Source organism: Euprymna scolopes, chromosome 33 (assembly GCF_053919585.1).
Source record: "Euprymna scolopes isolate OS-2025 chromosome 33, ASM5391958v1, whole genome shotgun sequence".
NCBI classification, from domain to species: Eukaryota; Metazoa; Mollusca; class Cephalopoda; order Sepiida; family Sepiolidae; genus Euprymna; species Euprymna scolopes.
In genome coordinates, this window is record NC_136514.1 from 19,727,059 (window position 1) to 19,748,541 (window position 21,483).

At 34.7% G+C, this 21,483-nt stretch overlaps 1 protein-coding gene across 1 annotated transcript in view; it reads left to right on the forward strand.

Annotated features, from left to right (window-relative positions):
- Positions 1–21,483, forward strand: part of LOC145258166 (WD repeat-containing protein 37-like) — a gene marked incomplete in the record, with an annotated part of 749,116 nt that overhangs the window by 203,612 nt on the left and 524,021 nt on the right. The window contains 2 exon segments of the mRNA XM_080115977.1: positions 3,030–3,068; positions 20,823–20,883. Of these exon segments, the coding sequence (XP_079972103.1) occupies positions 3,030–3,068; positions 20,823–20,883 (100 nt within the window).

Genomic DNA, 21,483 nt, shown 5'->3' on the forward strand with positions numbered 1-21,483 from the left:
GGTTCCTGTCATTCTAAATGATGACTTACTACTAGAAAAAAAAAATAAATATCCTGTGAAAAAGAAAAAGCCAGAGAAATGGAAATCAGATTTACCGATAGGTGAAAAAGTAACAGGGCAATGAATAGAGCATCAAAATATGCATACGATCACGAGAAATATACAAATATGGTAAAATAGAAAATGTATAAAACGACAGGCATTAGATATCAGAGGTGGGGGGGGATGTCAAAGAGTGTAACGCCTGACTGTGCATGCAAACTTTGATGCAGAATAATCGGAATAAATGTGTGGATGGGGTTTCTGTGCAAACAACTCAAAGAAGTTTTCTTTTTATTTTGTTGAGAGAACACCTCAAGCTATTCTGGCAGCTCTTTCACATTCGGTAACAGCTGTAGTGCTATAGAAATATTTTCTGGGAAACCATTAACAAAAGTGAATCTCACTACCTGCTTTCTTCCTTTACCCTTGAATCCTGCTAATCCTGCCAATCTTTGTATCTTGGTACTTTGAACATCAACTGTCTCACCGGTCCACCGCATCCTCCCCAGTTTTGCATATCTTTTGCAAATTCCTTCAGTAAATGTCGCCTTTAGTTTATCCTCTATCTTTTCTGCATCATGTTGCTTCTCTCCTCCATTAACTGAAGATACAGAGCTAAGATGACCCCTTCCAGAAATAATGACATAAAACTTGCAAGGTTGTGAATTTTCTGCAGCTTTGCAACCAACTTCACCTTTGCCAACTAGACCGTTAAATTGCCTTTTCCATTGAATGTCTTTACCATGTTGCTGCTCACTTTCAGAGTCATCTCCATTAGTGTTAGGACAATTAATCAGAATCGGGAATCTGAAAAATCAAAACTTTTTTGGGGGAGGGGGGTCTTTGAATCGGAAAAAATTGTGCTATTTTCCGATGCCAAAAACGATTCTTTTAATTGTCTTTTTTATTTGATTCTGTTTAAAGCAAAATCTTCCATTGCTGGTAGTAATGATAAAATATTTATTGATTTTAAACTCCCAGTAAAACTAAAATATCTCTGACAAGTATATTTTTTTTGCTTCAAAAAATATCTGCACATTTAACATGTTTTTACAGTAATTGGGGGGGGGGACCTATTGTTAAATATTTAGAAAATTTATGACGACTTGAGATAAAGAATTTAGTAAAGAATCAGTAATTGCATTAGAATCATCCCATCATTACTTTCAATATTACTTTGGTACGCAAAACAGTAACTTACCAAATATGTGGGCGAGATTTCTGTGACAACAACTGAAAGTCTCTTTATTGAGAGACTGAGAGAAGACCTCGTATACACGTTGCGGGAATAATATTCAAGATGAGAACAATCACATAGCAGATTATCATTCCTCATGTCAAAAATTCCCTAACAATACCTTGTATATATGGACATATACAAGGTATTTATATCTCTCTCACAGCAAGACGTCATACAAGAGTCAGAAAGTAGGATTGAAGAGCCAGCATCTTCAGAGGAGCACTCTGGCCTTCAAAAAATGCCTAAGCAACCCTGTCTGCACTCTCCAGTAGGGGCACCTTAGGCGATTAGCAATAAACTAACCCCTTCTCATAGAAAAGACAAAGCCTGGGAGGATGGACCTTCCTGAATGAACTACACAGGTCTAGCAATATACTGCAGTCAACAGGGAATAGACGCTTTCAGAAATGGCATGCAGGCTTGTAACTTTTTGGAAACCATTGCCACTTGGACTTAAGGTTAATGGTAGGTTTAAAAGAGTTGTTTTCAAGTTTGTGAAAAATGCATACCTTATATCATAATTATATATATCTTTTAAAAGCAAATGAAATCTGCAAATAATCAGAAAAAAAAATTAAATTTCAAACACTCAATAAACCAAAAAATGCGAAAAAATTATTTTTTTTTTTATGATTGAATTTTGCATGGTGGATTAATTTGACTCTGTCACTTCTATGAAAAAAAGACAAAACTAATCGATAAAATAAATTGGAAATCTCTTTCGGAGCTAACCACTTCAAGCTAATCCCTAATTGTCCCAGTCAAGAAGGATTTTCTTTCAGTTTGTAACATTAATGATGATAATGACCCATTTATATACTACATTCCCCAACATGAATTTAAATAAAACCGAAATTCTTTTAATTCCATTGTCTTTGACATCAAACCAAAAAAATGGACAGAAATTATCCATAATTTTTGTTGCATAAAAAACTTTGGTGATTCTGCATATTTACTGGTTAAAGTGACTTCCGTTTTTTAAATTCATCAGAAGTAAATGGTGTTACTTAATCTCCAATCTTAATTCCAGTGAAAATGTAGGTTAACGCATAATAGCCGGAAACTGATTATTTTCATTGAAATATGTTTATTTACAGAAAATATTTACGGAAATAATTAATATTGAAGTAAAGTATATTTTATTTATTTATTTTTTTCTTTTTAATCTAATAAATTAAATAAATGGAAAAGAAAATGAATGAATGTTCCTATTTGCTTGCCTCCCTACAAGGACAGAGTTAGACACAAGGTCGGTTCTTAATGTGGGGAAAATCCAGCTCACCAAAAAAGGGGCACTCTGGATAGGAACAAAAATAAAAATTGTCTCGGTTATGAAGGATTTCTCCCTCACTTACCGAAGACAGAAAAGGTGAAGTGTAGTATCAGAACAGATACTACACTTTGTTCCTAACCAAAAGGCCAAGAATTTGTTTTTTATTTAACAAAGTTTTAAAACCAAAATATGAATTTTTCACATTTATGCATAAAATAAACGTAATGAAAAGAAAATGTGTATTTGTCCCAATATAATGAAACTACATAATAATGAATTCAGTAGATGATATTGCCAAAAAAAAAAAAATAATAATAATTAGGTTTCATATGATATAACACATGAAGTAAAGATACGTAATATAACAGGATTTTCAGATTAAGTAACTCTTGTAACTTCCGAGTTTCGAAACCAGAAGTTGCTTGGATTGGCAAATATGGAGAATCGCCAAAACTTCTTTTCCTTTCCTTTCAGATGGGCAATAAAAATAGTTTTGGTTACTTCCAGTTGATGGCAAGTATATTCTCTTCACTCGGGCACCAACAACACTACACTTCTTCACTTACCCCCCCCTCATCCCACTCCAAATGAAGACCATTAAGATAAAGAAAAAGTGTCTGATCGATTTTTTGACACTCGTTTTCCCCTCCTTTGTTTTTTTTTTTTTTTTTTTTTTTTTTTTAATTCTTTGTTCCAGTTCCTAGTTGCAAATATATGATAAATAAAGAATCAGAAGAAACAACTTTTACAAGTACTACCAGCAGATGATTCCGCATAGCAGTCTGTTAACGCTCATGGAGTCGAGAGTAAATGCGTTTTGTTTCAGGGCCTGACTGTCAATGGATTTGTTGTGCACTGACCTACCCCTCACTGATGCAAGACCCCCACCTGCTGCTGTGTTGGTGTAACATCACGTCTCATTCCGGTTAAATCCAAAAATTCTGTATCCAATGTTAAGACGCTGGAAGTGGGCACAGTTTAGCTAAAGTATGGAATGGAACAAACGCCACTAAGCATGAAAAGAATATGAAAATATTATAGCGATAAAAAGGGGAATAACTCTAAATAAAGGAGTTATCACCCTTTATCAGTCCTGAAAAAGACTAGAGAGTTCTAGCGTCAAGCTAAATGGAATCATCGCCGGACACTGAATATCGTCTGTAAATAATTTAACGTTTCTGCCGCAAATAAAATGTGTTTAAAATACAATGAGCATGTCTACTTGTTATTATAATTTCCAGTGATCCTGACATCACATTTCTCTGAACACAGCAGAAACCATATGAAAATAATTTATTTTAAAAAGTTATTTTAGTTTTAACAATTCTTGTGCTGTCATGAAACAAAACAAAATTTAAAAAAATTTTTTTTTTACATTTCTATATATATATATATATATATATATATATATATATATAACTCTTGTTATCGGGAAACAAACAACAACAAAAAAAAAAGAATGATAATTTTTATTATTTACATTTCTATAAATGTCTTCTACGATTTATAAAATGAGGTTGTGTGTATCTTTAATTTGGGCGATTTTTACAAGCTATTTTCGCGATTAAAAAAAAAAAAAAAAAAAATTCCAGGTGTTTGTTTGGCTTTTCTGTATATAAGCAAACGAACCTCCCTAAAACTGCTTCTGTAGTACCAGTATTCAAGAATTCTGGCGAAAGAACTGACCCATTAAATTATCGCCCTGTTAGCCTCCTCCCACTTTTTGCCAAAATATTTGAGACCTTAATTAACCATGCTCTAGTCCAGCACCTTACAGATGCTAAACTTCTGACCGACCGTCAATATGGATTTAGACAAGCCCGTTCCACGGCAGACATCCTCACTGTAATCTCTGAACGCATATACCATTCACTGGACAAAGCGGGAGAGGGAAGAGCGGTAGCTCTAGATATATCTAAGGCTTTTGACAGGGTATGGCATGAGGGTCTCCTCAGGAAGATTAGATCTTACGGTATCACTGGTAGAATACTTAACGTAATTAAATCCTTCTTAGATAAGAGAAAAATCCAGGTTGTCCTCGACGGTCGTACATCTAAACAATATGATATAAATGCGGGAGTGCCCCAAGGATCTATCCTGGGACCTCTGCTGTTCCTGATATTCATAAATGACCTCCCCGACAAGATTGCCTCTGAGATGGGGATATATGCTGATGACACCACACTCTATAGCAGGCACGACAGGAAAACAAACGAACATATATCTAAAGTAATGGCAGAAACACTAGAGGATGACCTCCAATCAGTAGTGGAATGGGGACAAAAATGGATGGTCACGTTCAATGCCACCAAGACAAAACTGGTTTCATTCAATAATTACAAGAAACCTTCTCTACCACCTATAGCAATGGCCAACGACTCTTTATCTGAGAGTACGTCTCTCAAGCTCCTTGGCCTAACGTTCACTGGAAACATGAGTTGGAACAGTTACATCGAGGGCATTGCCAGGGCCGCTGCAAGGAAGGTGGGCTCTCTCTACCGTGCTAGAAAACTACTAACACCCGAAAGTATCCTGTACCTCTATAAGGCCACTATTCGCCCATGTATGGAGTATGACTGTCATATTTGGGCCGGTGCATCGGCTACTAGTCTCTCGCTCCTTGACAGGGTTCAAAAGAGTCGCAAATCTGATAGGCCCTAAACTGGCATCAAAACTTCAGCCTCTGTCCCATCGTCGAAACGTTGCATCCCTCTGCCTGTTCTACAAGTATTATAATGGTGAATGCTCTTACGAACTGCAAGCACTTGTGCCCCCACGACGTGAACACCCTCGACAGACCCGACAAGCTGCAAAATCCCACCCCCACACTGTAGAGATCCCTAGATGTAAAAGATCCTTCTACTCCAGTAGTTTCTTCCCCAGAACTGCTAGATTTGGAATTCCATTCCGGGTCACTGCTTCCCCAACTGTACTGACATGCATAAGTTCAAGTGCAACGTGAACCAACATCTCGCTGCCCTAATCCCTACATAGTACCCTAGTAGATGTTTCCCCTGATAGTAGCCCCCTACACCAAAGTGGCAATGTGCCTTGTTAGGGGTGAAAATGTAATTAAAAAAAAAAAAAAAAAAAAACTTGTGCCGAGGACGTCCAGAAAAGCAATCAGCTTTGATCAATGCGGGGGGAAACCTCATATCAGACAATTGCTATTCATTTGGGCACTCCCCTTTTTATGGGGAGCTGGTTTCCCCAACATCTTAGGAAAACTGACTTGCAGCCAAAGTGAAGTCACGTGATGTTTGACCTCACGCACTTGTCACTTAACTTTTTAATCGTTAAATTAAAATACTTTCCACTTCCTGTCCTGTTGTGGCCAAGAGGTAAGATGTTAGGTTTTTTCATACTTTCTTTTCTTCCTTCACCTCAAGGCTTCGGGTTTGAGCCTACCTGCCTCCCAAAACTTTTCTTTTACACCTCCAAACACACGGGCAACACCGGGCACCCCCTTATATCAGACAATTGCTATTCATTTGGATACCCCCCCTTTTTATGGGGAGCTGGTTTTCTCCAAAATCTTGGGAAAACTGGTGGGATTTCATTCCCTATCACGTGATGCTTGACCTCATTAAATTTATGCACCTGTTACTTACTTTTTAATCGTTTTATTTCAACCATGCTCACATCTCTGCCTTCTTAGCGTCGAGCCTACCTGCCTACCAAAACTTTTTTCTTTTTTTCTTTTACACCTACAAACACTCGGGAAACATCAGGCACCTCCGCTAGTTTTTAATTAAATACTAAATATTAAATTTTAAATAATATGCTAAATATTAAATAAATATTTAAAATAAATAAACCATAAAAGATAAACTTTTATTTAAAAAATTTCTTAGAATACATCTTTCACAAGTTTTTTCCACAGAATTTTGTCACAAAAAATGTATGAAGTGCTTTTATCTTATCACACACAAAAATTTGATTTTAAATATTTGTATGAAAAAGTTTCATATTGTTTCGTATTTCGTTTCATGCTTAGTGAATTCTGTTCCATATTTAGGTAAACCGAATCCACTTCCGGCCTCCCAACTTTTGGAACTGAGTTTTTGGATTTAACTTTAATTTCTATTAGAATTGTGAAGGAATGCTTCCAGCTGCTTTAAAAATTGAAGCAGGAAGAAGAGAGTTCCTAGGTACAAACAAAGAAAGGGTGTCTCCTCTCTTGCCTTGATCAGTTTGACCTCAAGAAAGGCTATTAAAAAAAAAAAAAAAAAAGAAGTTTCATGTGGTTTCAGGGTTAGTGAATTCCATTCCATATTTAACTAAACAGTCTTCTTCCAGCATCTTAACTTTGGATACTGAATTTTTGGATTTAACTCTCATTCCACTCCCGATCATTTCTTTTCAGCCATATGCAATCGTTTACTATTTTCACCATTTCTTGGATCTTGGATGATGTTGCTTCCCTTATTTTGTACTTCAGTCCACACATTGCATGAGCAATGTTTCTGACAAAGGAGGAAGAATTGCTGTTTTCTGGGTTGGAATCTATCCATATAACATTTATCATTCACGAGTTGGTAACTTTGAAGTGGTATTTATTTTAAAAAAAAATTTTTTTTTTAGTTCCTTAGATCAAGTAGCTTTATGCTTTGTCTGGAGCGATTTTAATAGAAAAAAAAATAGCGCAATTATATTAACACATTAGTTTTCGTCAGATCATGAAAGTTAAGAGATATTGAGCTTGCCATGATCATATGGGTGACCATTTGAGAATACAACACTGTAAATGAGAGGAGGGCAAAACCTCTTTAGGAAAAATAATGCAGTTTAAGCATAAAAGATGTTACACACTCTACTTAAATTCTTCTGTTTAGTTTTTGCATGGCTCAGAGCATGCTGGGTAGTGGTGCTAGTTTAATATATAAAGGACATGTCTGTATGTATATTCATCTAAAAGTAAAAACTACCAAATAAAGACCCACAAAGTTGGTATATTCATGATTAGCATTGCTCTGTAAGAATAATATCTTAAATTTAAAAAAAAAAAAAAATTCACTTTTGTTGAGGAAGGGGGGGGGGGTGTATTCTGACATTTTATGTACTAAAGGGAATTTACTCCGGATTTTTTTTTTTTTTTTTTTTAAGGAATTACTTATACCAGCAGATTCTTCAAGGAATGAATGAAAGGAGAATTGTATGTGTATGTCCAGAAAAAGGAATGGGTTAGGCAGAGGAGAAAGAGTGGGTGGTGAGAAGGATGGGGAAAATGGGGGAGGTGGAGAGAGAGAGGGAGATAGAGAAAGGTAAATAGATGGACGTTTTAATATGCATTATACTTTTGCCTCAAGTAATCCTGAGAGTGTACAATAAAAACATTTCTGTCATACTTTGCCAAAGTGAAAACTTCTCGCTCCCTAATTGTTGTGGTGGCACCCACTCATTTACATATGTGGATAATATTACACATAAATAGCAAGACTCGGTTAGTCTGAGTGTGTGTTAACCAGAAGCCACTGAAGGCCAAGCCGAGAGCAGATATGTTCTCCAGCCAAGACTCTCTTACTTGACAACCATTATATAAATATACTGTAAATATACTTTTCCTAATACACTTTTATTGATCTACCTTTGTTTGTTGAGTCTTCATTTGTATTGCCTTATACGTTATTTGGTTCAACCTGCAAACATAACAGTTGGCGACGAAGATGAACGTCAAACATAACACTAATAAAAAAAAAGAGCTTTTTATTCAGAAGGTGAAATTTTACATTGGTCACTCAGAAAGATAATTTTGTCTAATTTGTTACATATAGCAAAAGTGTTAATATTTATTTTACTCTCTCTTCACTTTTGACAGGCTGCACAAATAACATAAACTCCTTTTAGAAAATATACAGTCAAAGGTAGATTTTATTGACTAACTCTTATAGGATTAATAATAACTAGGGCTATGACAAGAGAATATACTTTTCATTATTTTGACTTTCGAGTATATATCAGTTAATATCTTGTATGTTTATATATAGTGATGTGGTTCTCGATTGATTAACTGTGTCGGATATATACTCGAGATTGAAAACAATAAGAATATTCTCTTGTTACCATAACGATGGGATGAAGCAAGGGAGATAACTTTGAAATAAACAAGGGTTCTTATTTAGAATGTGACTTAAAAAAGAAATACAGAAAATGCAGATGAATCTTTATGATGTACGTACCTATCACAAAATGTCATATTCCAAAAAATAAATTGATCAAGTATTTTTTTTTTTTTTAACTAAGAAAATCAAATGTTATGATGAGTGAGACAGATTGTTTTAGAATGTGTTAAAATTCAAGTGCGATAACTCAATTCAACTACAGAGATTTTGTTTGGATTCAAAATTGAAAGTTCTAATAGCTAAAAATTGTAAAATTTTTTTTTTTTTTTTTTTTTTTAAAGTTTAAAAAAAAAACTGTTTGATCAGTTTCTATGATTTTTGGAATATGGTATATTCGTTCTGTAACAAGTACATACATCAAAGATTTTTCTGTAATTTAAAAAAAAAAATCAAGTTGAATTCTAAAAAACAAACAACTTTTGGTACAGGACATTATTATATAATTGCAGTTACAGAAATTTATAAAACTACTAGAAATATCTCTTGTTGACTAGGTTAAGAAAGAAATGTCTTTAAAAAAAAAATGAACTCCGATTTATGAAAGGTTATGAAAAAGCAGGTGTGGGTGTAAAGAGATAGCTTCAAACTTTTGGAGTATCAAAACTAAAGCAATCCCCTCAAATGAACATGAGGGGGCAGTAGTGGGAGTCTTTATTGACACTGTGAACATTAATTAAGGTTATATGGGACCCCACCTCCGTTAATGTGAGTGAGTGATGTAACCCATAAAAACCTTCCCCTTCCCACGGTGGGCTTATCATTGCAAGTTCAGTAGTTGTACAACTCATGGTGTGAGCGTGCATATAGTTCCCATTTATAAGTGACACTCTGGGGCCCCCACTCCGTTGGTCAGGGTGAGCATTGTAACCTGTCAAAACCTGTCGCCCCATGGTGGGTTGTTCTGTCATATTTGGTAATTCTACGAGTATAAATCAAATGGTGTGAACATGAAGCGTTTCCAGTTATTGTATTTACAAATAGCGACTCTAGATTTATCATTCTAGTTGGATTTAAAAAAGCAAAACAAAAAAAAAACACAAACAGCTACATAGAAGTTTGCCATATTGAACTAAAATTATTTTACCTCTGTCTTCATTACATTATTATTACTAGGAAAATCTAGATAAAACATTTTTATTTGGTCCCCTGACAAAAGGACCTGTAAATTCACCCTTGTCCGTTCGTCTGTCCACACTTTTTTCAATAACAATGCCTTAGAATTTTTAAAAATTTTGCACAAACATTAAACATGATATGAGTATAAAAGTAACAGAACGGATTTTTCAGGAAAACTCCGACTGCCCCCCTAGAGGTGCCTTTCGGATTAAAATGGCTAAAATTGACACTTTTGTGTTTATAAAAAAAAAATTCATGCCTTGGGTTTTTATGAAACTTTCTAAAAAGTTGTAACTGACTGATTTCTATATAATTTTGTTTGTCTATACTTCATGATAAATCTGGGGCTCTTTTAGGGGCTAATAAAAACACTCCATTTTTAGGACTATTTTACCATATTTGTCCAGAATTTTCTGTCTATGTCTATTTAGCAGTTTTGTCTGGTGCTGAACTCAAATTTAAATATGTTAAGGCTTTGGGGATTTTGGGGGCTAAATGTGGGGGCGGGCAAATGGACTTGGTTATTTTTTTTTTTTTTTGCATGGTGCAGAATTGAAATTTACATATGTTAAGGCCTAAAACTGCACCGTTTGTTCATTTTCACCAGGATTTGACGTCCCCTAGGCAGTTTGGGAGCTAATTGGGGGGGGGGGGGCGGAAGAAAATGCTTAGCTTACTTATTTTTTTTTTATGCCTCGTTCACTGTGCTCTAACAGAGGACCATGCACGCTTCACTTGTTTGACTTTTTCTTTTTTCACTCTGTTATAAAGAACAATGTGTATGTGTGTGTATATATTAGTGTTGGGATGATTAATCAGAATATGGAATCAGAAAAATTGGAGTTTTTGGTGGCATCGGAATCAGAAAAATTTGTGCCTATTTTTCGATGCCAAAAATGATTCTTTTTTGATTTTGTTTAAAACAAAATCTTCCATTGCTGGTAGTAATAAAATATTTATTGATTTTAAACTATCAGTAAAACTAAAATCTATAGATCACCCCAACATGTGTGTATTCATGTTTGAGAATATATATGCACATTTCATGTGAGTTTTTACAATAATCGGGGGAAAAAATCTAAATTTTAGCATTAAATATGTAGAGACTTATAAAAAATTGGAAATTTTATCGAAATCAGAAAAATATTTGAATTGTCCCATCACTAATGCGTGTCTATATATATATATATATATATATATATATATATATATATATATATTACTTGTAAATATTAACTCTTTAATATTTATAATATATTTTAAGTTCACCATTTTGATTACCTTGGTAAACTTACTGTAATTTTTATTTCTTTATATATATATATATATATATATATATACACTGGCAGAACCCGTTAACTGGCGTTGCCCAGTGAAAGCATGTCCTCTCATAAAAAATTTAACTAAGATTGTTGTTGGTGGCCAATTCCCAACGTCCTAATGTTAAGAACGGGTTTCGGAATAGACACCCCTAACCTTCTCATGTTATAAGAACGTCGTATGGAATAGACATGACCAACCTCATCATATTAAGAATGGTTTTCAGAGTAGACACCCCATTTTATGAGGGGTGGAACTGTCCAAGTATTTGCCTCAAGTTCAACCTTGATATGTTGTCAGCATACCCACCTGCAAAGACTATGCGCAAAAAGAAAATAAATTGGGTGTGGGTGGCAGTGTCGTGCGGAGAGAAGTACACTTTTTATCACGCATGCGTGGAACGATGCATAATGCAGGTCATATCTCGAAAGCTACTTGTCTCTGTCAAAGTTAAAATAGATTGTCTTATTCAGCATAGTCTAAAACTTATAGAGGTCGTCAGTTAAAAGGAATTAGTGTGGTGGTAACGTAAAAAAGTATCTAAAAAAAAAAAAAAAAAAAAAAAAAAAAAAAAAAAAAAAAAAAAAAGAAAAAAAAGTTAATGTCTGAGCAGTGTGGAAATGGAGTCCTGAAAAAAGAACTAAGCAAAAGACAACTATAGTAAAAAAAACAAAACAAAAAAAACAAAAGCCAATACATAACAAATAAGTATATCCATAGGCAATGTAATAAAGGGGAAATTTTTACTTTAGCGGCATAAATTATTTGACAGACAAATGAAGTAAAAAATTTAAAAAACTGGCTTAAATGTAGTCAAATACAAAGTGAATAAAAAGTAATGAAAATGATAATTTATCTGGATGTAATTCAGACTTAGAATATGAAAGTGTGTTTTATATAAAAAAGGATAGTTTTTATGATTTTGAAAGTGGAAAAATAATTTTTTTTTTTTTTTTTTTTTTTTTTTTTGCCTAATCACCCCAATCTAGGTTCGATGCTGCTTTGATGTAGGGGGCTACTACAACTCTGTCTTATTAAGAGGTTCGGTGGATGTTTATGAAATTGCCCCCCCCCCCCTTCTGTAAATTCCACAATTTACTTTTTTTTGTTTCTTTTTTTCATGTTGATCTCGTTGGTAACAAACTTAACTTTCAGATGATAAAAAAAGTAAAATTGTAAAAAAAAAAAAAAAAAAAAAAAAAAATTTATGACTTATCGTCAGGGATCAGTTTTCAATTATAAGGTTCTACTGAATTGAACACATACTTAGTAACCATCATCGAAAAAAATATTATCACAATATTTTTCTCGGTGATGGTCACAAAGTATATATTTAATTTAGTAGAACGTTAATGTGTAATGGCATGTTTAACTTTTAACTAGATGTTATGGTTAATTTTTGTAAAATAAAGGAAAAGCGACTAGTAAAGCATAAATGATTTAAAAAAAATCAGTTCATGTTAGCATCTGTTAATTTAGGATGCTGAAACCGGATATGATATAAATAAAGCTGTGACATAATTGTTTTAATGTAATAATGTGTAAATGTTAATCCAAATAATGCATAATGGCATGTGTAACTTGTAAGTAAATGTTATACTTAATTTTTGTAAAATAAAGGAAAAACGATGATAATAAAGTATAAATGATTTAAAACAATTGATCAGCCATATTGATTAAGGGCTGTGGTGTTGGTTTTTTTGTATGATTGAGTACAATCCAGAATAATAGAATTTCATGGTTGCAGCCAATGAGAATAGGCGGAATATTATTGGGGAGAAATTATTTTTTTTGAATAGTGAAGTGCAATGGTAGTTGTAGGTATCTGAGTGCTTAATCCAGTTAATAAGAGTGTCAGGTCAATATATTTATAATGGTTATATATTTACCCGGTCTTTACTGGGAGATGGGGGAGGACTTTTCTGGTAGAAAGGGAAAATACAAACTACTTCATCTAATAGATCTTGGCAATCGTAATGATGTTGCTCCTAGGAAGTAAGATAGGATTTTATTATAACGAATAAATGTGTCTGTAACGGTGTTCAAAAGTTTAGACATAAAAATTTGTATGTGGCATCTGTTATTGCAAACCTACCATAATTTGGTCCAGAGGGAAATTTCTGCAATCAAATTATTATATATAGGAGATAATCTCCATTCATTTTTATTCAAGACCATTTTTTTAAGTCATGAAGTTTAAACAAAATTATAAAAAACAATGAGTATTTTTTTTTTTTTGTGTGTGTGTGTGTGTGTATGTATATATATTATATAAGCTAAGAAGTTAAAGTGTGAAGTTAAATAAAATTACAGTATCAAATTAATAAGGGTTACAGAAAGAGAAATAAGGGAGAAACATTTTTAGGTCATGACATTTTGAAGCTAAATGCTTCTTATCAGAAGAGTAGAAAAAAGCCGGAATTATACAAAGTTATTACGTATATAATATATATGTCATATGAAAGTTAGTAAGTAAAAACAAATTGGTGGACGAATCCATTTCAAGAATTTATGGGAATTGAAAAAGGAAATAGCAAGTCCGGCCTCGCATCTATTTCCATCATGAGATTTTTTTCCGTTTCAGCTTACTATACATATGTATACATTTTTCCTTAAAAATAAATTTCTATTTTTTTTAAGCTTCATCAATTCAAACATTTTGTATAAATATGAATATTAGTGTGAACACTGGTTAAAGATAAATATTTTTTCGCATCTTTAATGAAAGATCTAGATTTATTATGAAGAATATAAAATTTAAAACAAGTCTGGAACATTTTATTCTTTATTCGTCTGGGAATATGTCAGCCTGAGTTGCATTCTTGACAAAGTGCTCAGGAATAAACTTTTATCTGAAATGTATGTGAGTTAAGCTCAATCTGAGGAGCTTGATTGTTGGAGTTCGCACTGGTACCAACCATTATTTTCACAAAATTAGGAAAAAATCTATTTTCTTTTCTAACATAAATTTATACATCAATCTAGATAGATATTGATATGTCCCTACCTTTAACAACCCTGTCCCTATCGACTCTAACTCTTCCCTTTCTCTGATGACTTCGCCCTGTCTCTGATATCCCTTTCTCTGATGACTCCGCCCTGTTTCTGTCCCTGCCTCCGCCTCTGCCTCCGCCCCTGCCTGCCTCCGCCCCTGCCTGCCTCCGCCCCATCTCTGCCTGCCTCCGCCCCATCTCTGCTTGCCTCCGCCCGTCTCCGCCCCTGTCCATATCTCTGACCCCCTCCCTGTCTCCGCTCTCACCCCTGTCTACACCCCCCTGTCCCTATCTGTGTCTCCGCCCCCATCCCTATCTGTATCCATGTCTCTAACCCTGAATGTCTACACACACATATATATATATACTTATCAATATATCTTATCTATACTGATCTTGCACAGCATGTTCAACATTTACTCATCCAGTTACCGGCAACATGTTCAACATGTCACATTGTGCAACTTCGCTAAGACTTATTTACTTTGTCAATTGTCTCTTCACACGTGCACATCTACACCTGGTCTGATAGAGTATTCCACCTTGTATTGACAACGACATTTCTTTTCACTATAATTATTAATTGTACCTACCCAGCATTGCCTCAGAATCATTTTTATTTGATTTATATATTTTTTTACACTGATACATTCAAAGTGTTTCTCTATGCATGTGTCGTGATGATGGTCAAAAAAGTAAATTGATAATTTGGAGAAAGTTTGGAAATCATTTCGAAAATAATTGGTAAAAAAATGCTTGCAACATTTTATAATTTGAAACTTAATAAACACCATCTATAATATAAATCTCACCTGTCTGTTTAAATGTATGTATGTATGTATGTATGTTGTATGTCTGCCTAAAACTTTCGATAGAGGTGATGGATTTTCATGAGATCAATGGACGTTTCAGATGACAAATATCGAAAAATTAGGCAACATTCTATAAGGAGAGGAGGGGTTAATTTTTTGTGAGTCATTGTATTGGTTGGATTGACTTTGCCTAATTTTAACGTTCTGAACTTCTGGTCGCATCATGGAGTAGCGGTAAGACGTCAGATTTTCTATAACTTTCTTTTCTGCCTTCGTGTCATAGGTTCGAGGTTGCCTGCCTACTGCCATTTGTTTTTTTGTTCAACACACACCTCCAAACACCCAGGCAACGCCGGGCACCCAGGCTAGTATTTTATATAAACAACAAATTATAATTATTTAAAAATAATGTTCATCTCTTGTTTAGAATTGCCCCTATATTAAAAAAAGAAAAATCAAGAAAAATCTGATGTACTTACCTATAACAAAACAAAAATATTGTGTTCCAAAAATCATCTAAATTGATCAAGTTTTATTTTTGGATAAGAAAATCAAATTTTATGTGTATCAGAGAAGCGATTGTCTTGTCTGCCATTTTGAAAAAGAAAAAAAGTGAAGAAACAAAAGGAAATATTTCAACAATAATTCATACTTACTAGATTTATGTTGTAACGCCTATGAATTCCCATTAATCACTTAAAAATTATTTTCTTTATAAAAATATACCTACTTGATCAGTTTGTGATTTTTGGAGTATGATATTTTTGTTTTGTTACGGGTACGTACATCGTACAGATTTTCTTTTCTTTTTTTAATATCGAGGTGATTCTAGAATAAAACTAAAAATTCTTATTTGTAGTCTTAAATTAAGTTAAGGAGAGTTAAATTAATTTTAGATATAACAGATATCTCGAGGTTTTAAAAGTTGGACCCAAATTGTGTTGTTATTGTTGCATTATGTTATGTGTTGCACTATATTATTATGTTGTACTGTATTATTACCATATTATTGGCACTATAATGGCGTACTTCACTATAGTTTATCTAAAAACAAAATTATATAGTTTTTCTCAGACAACTAGTAATTAAGACAGAAAATCAAAATAAGAAAATCTTTAGATTTCATTGTAGAATATAAAGAGTTATCCCCCTTACATTATTCCCTTTTTTTTTTTTATGTAGGAGGGGCGTTCAAAAAGTAATACCTCCTATTTATTCCGCTCAAATGGATCAATCGGTATTGCAAATTGGATTGTTATGATGACTGAACATATGCGTTCATAGTTTAAAGTTTTCATCGCTCTGTTGCAGATATTGATGGTGTGAGGCTCTAAGAAAGCAACCTCTGTTATGGACGCGTGTTAGAAATAGAGATGCATCATTGAATTCCTGGCAAAAGTATGCTGAGAATGGTGATCACTATGTAGAAAAATAAATTCTGGAATACAAACGTTGTTCGATTTTATGGTACCACTCCCGTCTTTGTTGCTCTTCAACTTTTTGACTTCCCTGCATCCCGGGCAATGCTGATACAGCTAATACACAAATGCGCACACACTTCTTTTTTCTTTGTCCTTCCTTGTGGCATGGTGTCACTAGAAAAGCTAAATCCGTGTGGTCATCAACAGTGATTTTTTTTCTCCCTCTCTATATTTTCAAACGTTTCAATAAGGGGGATCGTGTGTGTGTGTGTGGTCTCTCAAATTCGTTTCATGTGAGCCACACATGATCTGCATGATTGAAACTTTGAAACATTTTTTAAATCATTTTAAATCCACACGAACTTTACTTTTCTAATAACACCATGCCATAAGGAAGAAAAAAATTTAACGAAATAATGTTTGTATTATTATTCATCAGACTACTGTTCTTATCTTGAGTGATTTTCACAATGTTTCGGTCAATGTAACCTCCGATCTTCTTCAGGTGTATCTTGTCGAACTTGGGAATGTTTCTGTTGAACTCGGGAATTTGGATGGAATTTTGAGCGGAACCCTTTATTTACTTCACAGAGGTAGTGTGCTCTTGTTCCATCAGCCGTGACTGGATAGAGGTGCTAAGTAATTCGCAAATGCAAGGACCCGTGGCGCAGTGGTTAGAGTACTTGGAAAAGTCAATTGTAAAAGTGACCTTCTCTTGAAGGTTCAATCCTCAGTGTGGGTGACCAAAAAAATACATTTGCAAATTACTTAGGATCTCTAACGGAACAAGAGCATGCTACCCCATGAAGTAAATAAAGGATTCTGCTCCAAATTCCGTCCAAATTCCCGAGTTCAACAGAAACATTCCCAAGTTCGACAAGATACACTTGATACACTGGAGGTTACATCGACCGAAACATTGTGAAAATCACATTGAAGATGAGAACAGTAGTCCGATGAATAATAATACGAATAACCAATCTTCATCTCAAAAATTCAGAAATGAAATAAATGTTTATTTGCAAAAAAGAAAAACATCTGCATTGTATTAACTGAATTTCCAAATTCCAGTTCAAAAAATCATTTTCTCGTAGAAGATTAATTCGAGACCAACATGCGATGGATATGATACAAAGAAATGAGTGCATTTTAAAAGCTCGTAATTACTCAAGTAACAATGTACGTTAATAATTCCTGCACACAATTGAGAATAGGACGTGTCTTGTCAACGTCACATGGAGAATGTTTTTAGCAATGTAAAATAATACACAACTGTAAATGACAAAGCTCTCTCCGATTCTCTCTCCTTTGATCTCTAACGAGTGGTTCAGTGGGAGAAGATGTGGCTGGTTACCTTTAATGCATCTAAAACCAAACTCCTATCTTTACATCATCAACCCTCTGATCCCCATCTGGCATCAATTGAAATGGATGGCTCTCGTCTAGGAGAAGCCCCATGTTTTGACAAGTTTCTGGGCTTGACCTTTACTCCTGATCTGAAATGGAACACATACATCAAGTCTGTTGCCAAGGTCGCTGGAAAGATGGTTAGATCCTTCTACCACTCCAGAAGATATCTCACTACTGATGCAATTCTCTATCTATATAAAAGCCAAGTACGTACAAAGGTGGAATACTGCTGCCATATCTGGGCAGGAGCTGCTAAAAACAGCCTATCCTGCCTTGACAGAGTACAAGATAGACTTTGTGGCTTAGTGGGGGATGCCCTTTTCTCTTCCCTGCAACCTCTCTCCCACAGAAGAGACATTGCAAGCCTATCTTTGTTTTATTGTTATTTCCATGGCAGGTGCTCGTCTGAACTCCAATCTCTGGTCCCCCCTCGCCAATCTTTTACAAAAAACACCCGTCTAGCTGAATCCACTGTCAAAAACTTTCTCCACTCTTTATCTATGCCTAAATCAAAACGTAGATTCCATGAACAAAGCTTCTTTCTTAGAACTGCATGCTTGTGGAACTCTGTTCCGTCTGCCTGCTTGCCTCCTGACTACAACTTGGATGTCTTCAAGTCCAACGTAAACAAATTCTTAATGAACCACCCCCTTAAGTAGACACTTTAAATATCCACACATACTGTACTTACAATAACCCTTATCCCTGAGTGGCTTCCGGGCCTTGATAAGTGGTGACCACCTTGTAAAAAAAAAAAAACTTAATATGCTGAAATAAAAAAAATCGTTCAAGTTTGGGTATGAAACGTATTGAGTTAATCTACTTTCCCAGCTTATGCCAGGACACAAGTTTCCATAAATAAGCATAGATTTATGTTCTCACATTAGTCGAAGACAAACATGCAACTGCCATGATACTTAAGACACAAAATCATTTCTCTCCGATAGGCTCATAAGAGTAGTGGTAGATGGACAAAAATCGGAGGCCTGCAATATAAATGCTGGAGTCCCTCAGGGGTCAATACTGGGCCCAACTCTCTTCCTGATCTACATCAATGACCTCCCTAAACACATACTTAAATCATTCGTTGACATCTATGCTGATGACACGACCATCTACGGCAACACATCAAAGGCTGTAAATGACGAAGTTCTCTCGGATTCTCTCTCCTCTGATCTCGAGCGCGTGGTTCAGTGGGGGAAGATGTGGCTAGTTACCTTTAATGCATCCAAAACCAAACTCCTATCCTTACATCATCAACGCTCTGATCCCCAGCTGGCATCAATTGTGATGGATGGCTCTCGTCTGGGTGAGGCCCCGTGTTTTGACAAGCTTCTGGGTTTGACCTTTACTCCTGATCTGAAATGGAACACGTACATCAAGTCTGTTGCCAAGGTCGCTGGAAAGATGGTGGGATCCTTCTACCGCTCCAGAAGATATCTCACTACTGATGCAATTCTCTATCTATATAAAAGCCAAGTACGGCCAAGGATGGAATACTGTTGCCATATCTGGGCAGGAGCTGCCAAAAACAGCCTATCATGCCTTGACAGAGTACAAAATAGACTTCGTGGTTTAGTGGGGGATGCCCTTTTCTCTACCCTGCAACCCCTCTCCCACAGAAGAGACGTTGCGAGCCTATCCTTGTTTTATTGTTATTTTCATGGCAGGTGCTCGTCTGAACTCCAATCCCTGGTCCCCCCTCGCCAATCTTTCACGAAAAACACCCGTCTAGCTGAATCCACTGTGAAAAATTTTCCCCACTCTATATCTGTGCCTAAATCAAAACGCGGATTTCATGAGCAAAGCTTCTTTCTTAGAACTGCACGCCTGTGGAACTCTGTTCCGTCTTCCTGCTTCCCTCCGGACTACAACTTGGATGTCTTCAAGTCTAATGTTAACAAATTCCTAATGAACCGCCCCCCTAATTAAACATTTCATAAAATCTCCTCACTAACGTAATGTACTTGCAATAACCCTTATCCCTGAGTGGCTTCCGGGCCTTGATAAGTGGTGATCACTGTGTAAAAAAAAAAAAAAAAAAAAAAAAAATGAGGGCAATTTAAACAGACATAATTACTCGAGTAACGGTGTACAATTGGGGATGTACATGTGTTATCAAGATCAAATAGAGAATGTGCTGGGCAATAAATTTGCTAACATTGGACATGAAAACGACCATGTTGTAGTCGACTAGGAAATAGCCTCATGGTATTGTGTTCTGTAGACGAATAGTTCTATGAGAGAGATTTTATTTATGCAAGTTCCATTTAATTTTGTATACACATAGAGGGGGGAAAAGGAAAATTTTTCAGAGTGGTTGTGGCTAAAAAAGTTTTTATTGTAAAATATTTTACAGGGGAGGGGGCTTTAGATGAGAACTTAGTTGGACATCTTTCATGAAACTAACACTAGAGCAGAGAAAGACTAGCAACGTCTTTGAGGTAAGAAAAGATGTTATTTCAGATTACATAATTCTTCACTCCATCCTAGGTATGACTTTGCAGAACATGATTGAGTTTTGCAAAGGGAAAGGAAAAAAAAAAGGCATCCAGTGGTGAAGCTCCATTCGGGTGCTTTGGGGAATGTGGAGTTGCTCCTTAATTGCTCCCATGTTCACTTTGACCCGAAATGGCAAGACCTGTTAGGGCATCTGGTACTACCACTACTAGATCAGGCTGTCTGAAGATACTGGCTACCTCATGAAAATGCAGTAAATATTGATGTTATTGTTTTTTTCCTTTCCCTTTGCAAAACTCAATCATGTTCTGCAAAGTATAAAAACAAAAACAATTTTCTTCTATAAAACAATCAAACTAAACACGATGAATAAATATTTAAAGATATAAAGAACTTGAAGGATAAAACTTTTTTCTAAATTTACTGGATTCAGCATTAAATAACTCAAAAAATGATTGAAATGGCGTAAAACAACCAAACAACCACTACATTAAGTGACTGAAACTAATAAATTAAAATAAGAAATTTTCTTTTTAAATCACCATTTTTTTTATTTTTTTATTTTTAATAAAATTTTAATTTCGAAATCTTGATTTTGTTTTTGTCTTCCCAGAAATCCCACTCGTCTGGTGAAGATGATCTGGAAGGTTCTGAGAAAGAAGAACAATTGGAAGGTACGAATTTCTGTGGACAATTTTTTTTAACCCAAGAACTTTCATCCATTCTTTCAAAAGAAAATTGTGACAAAACAATGAACTCCTGAAAAAAAAAAAAAAAAAAAAAAAAAAAAGTGTTTCTCTGTTATTCAAAGAATAAATATTAGGTTGGCAACTGAGTTCTTGCCGTTTTTTAAAATAAAACTAACACCTAACAACTATTTAATCAATGATGTATTCTCCATTCGTGTTCACAACTTTTTCCCAACATTCAACAAGATTTTCAATACTCTTTCGGTAGATATCATTTGATTCTGACTCTAAAAATAAAATAAATTAATTTTGAAAAAACAATATTAAAAAAAAAAAAAATCAGCAGACGAAACTATTCTTACAATTGATTTCTTTTAACCCAAGAACTTTCATCCATTCTTTCGAAAGAAAATTGTGACAAAAACAATGAAAACTCCTGATCTGCATAAAAATCCTTATACTGCTCAGTTTAATCTTGTAATTTTTATTTCCGTTATTTTTTAAAAAATTTATCAATGTGATCTTCATTATTGTCCATTAATCAAAAATTAAGTAAAACATTTATTTTTTTTTTTGTAATCTCCC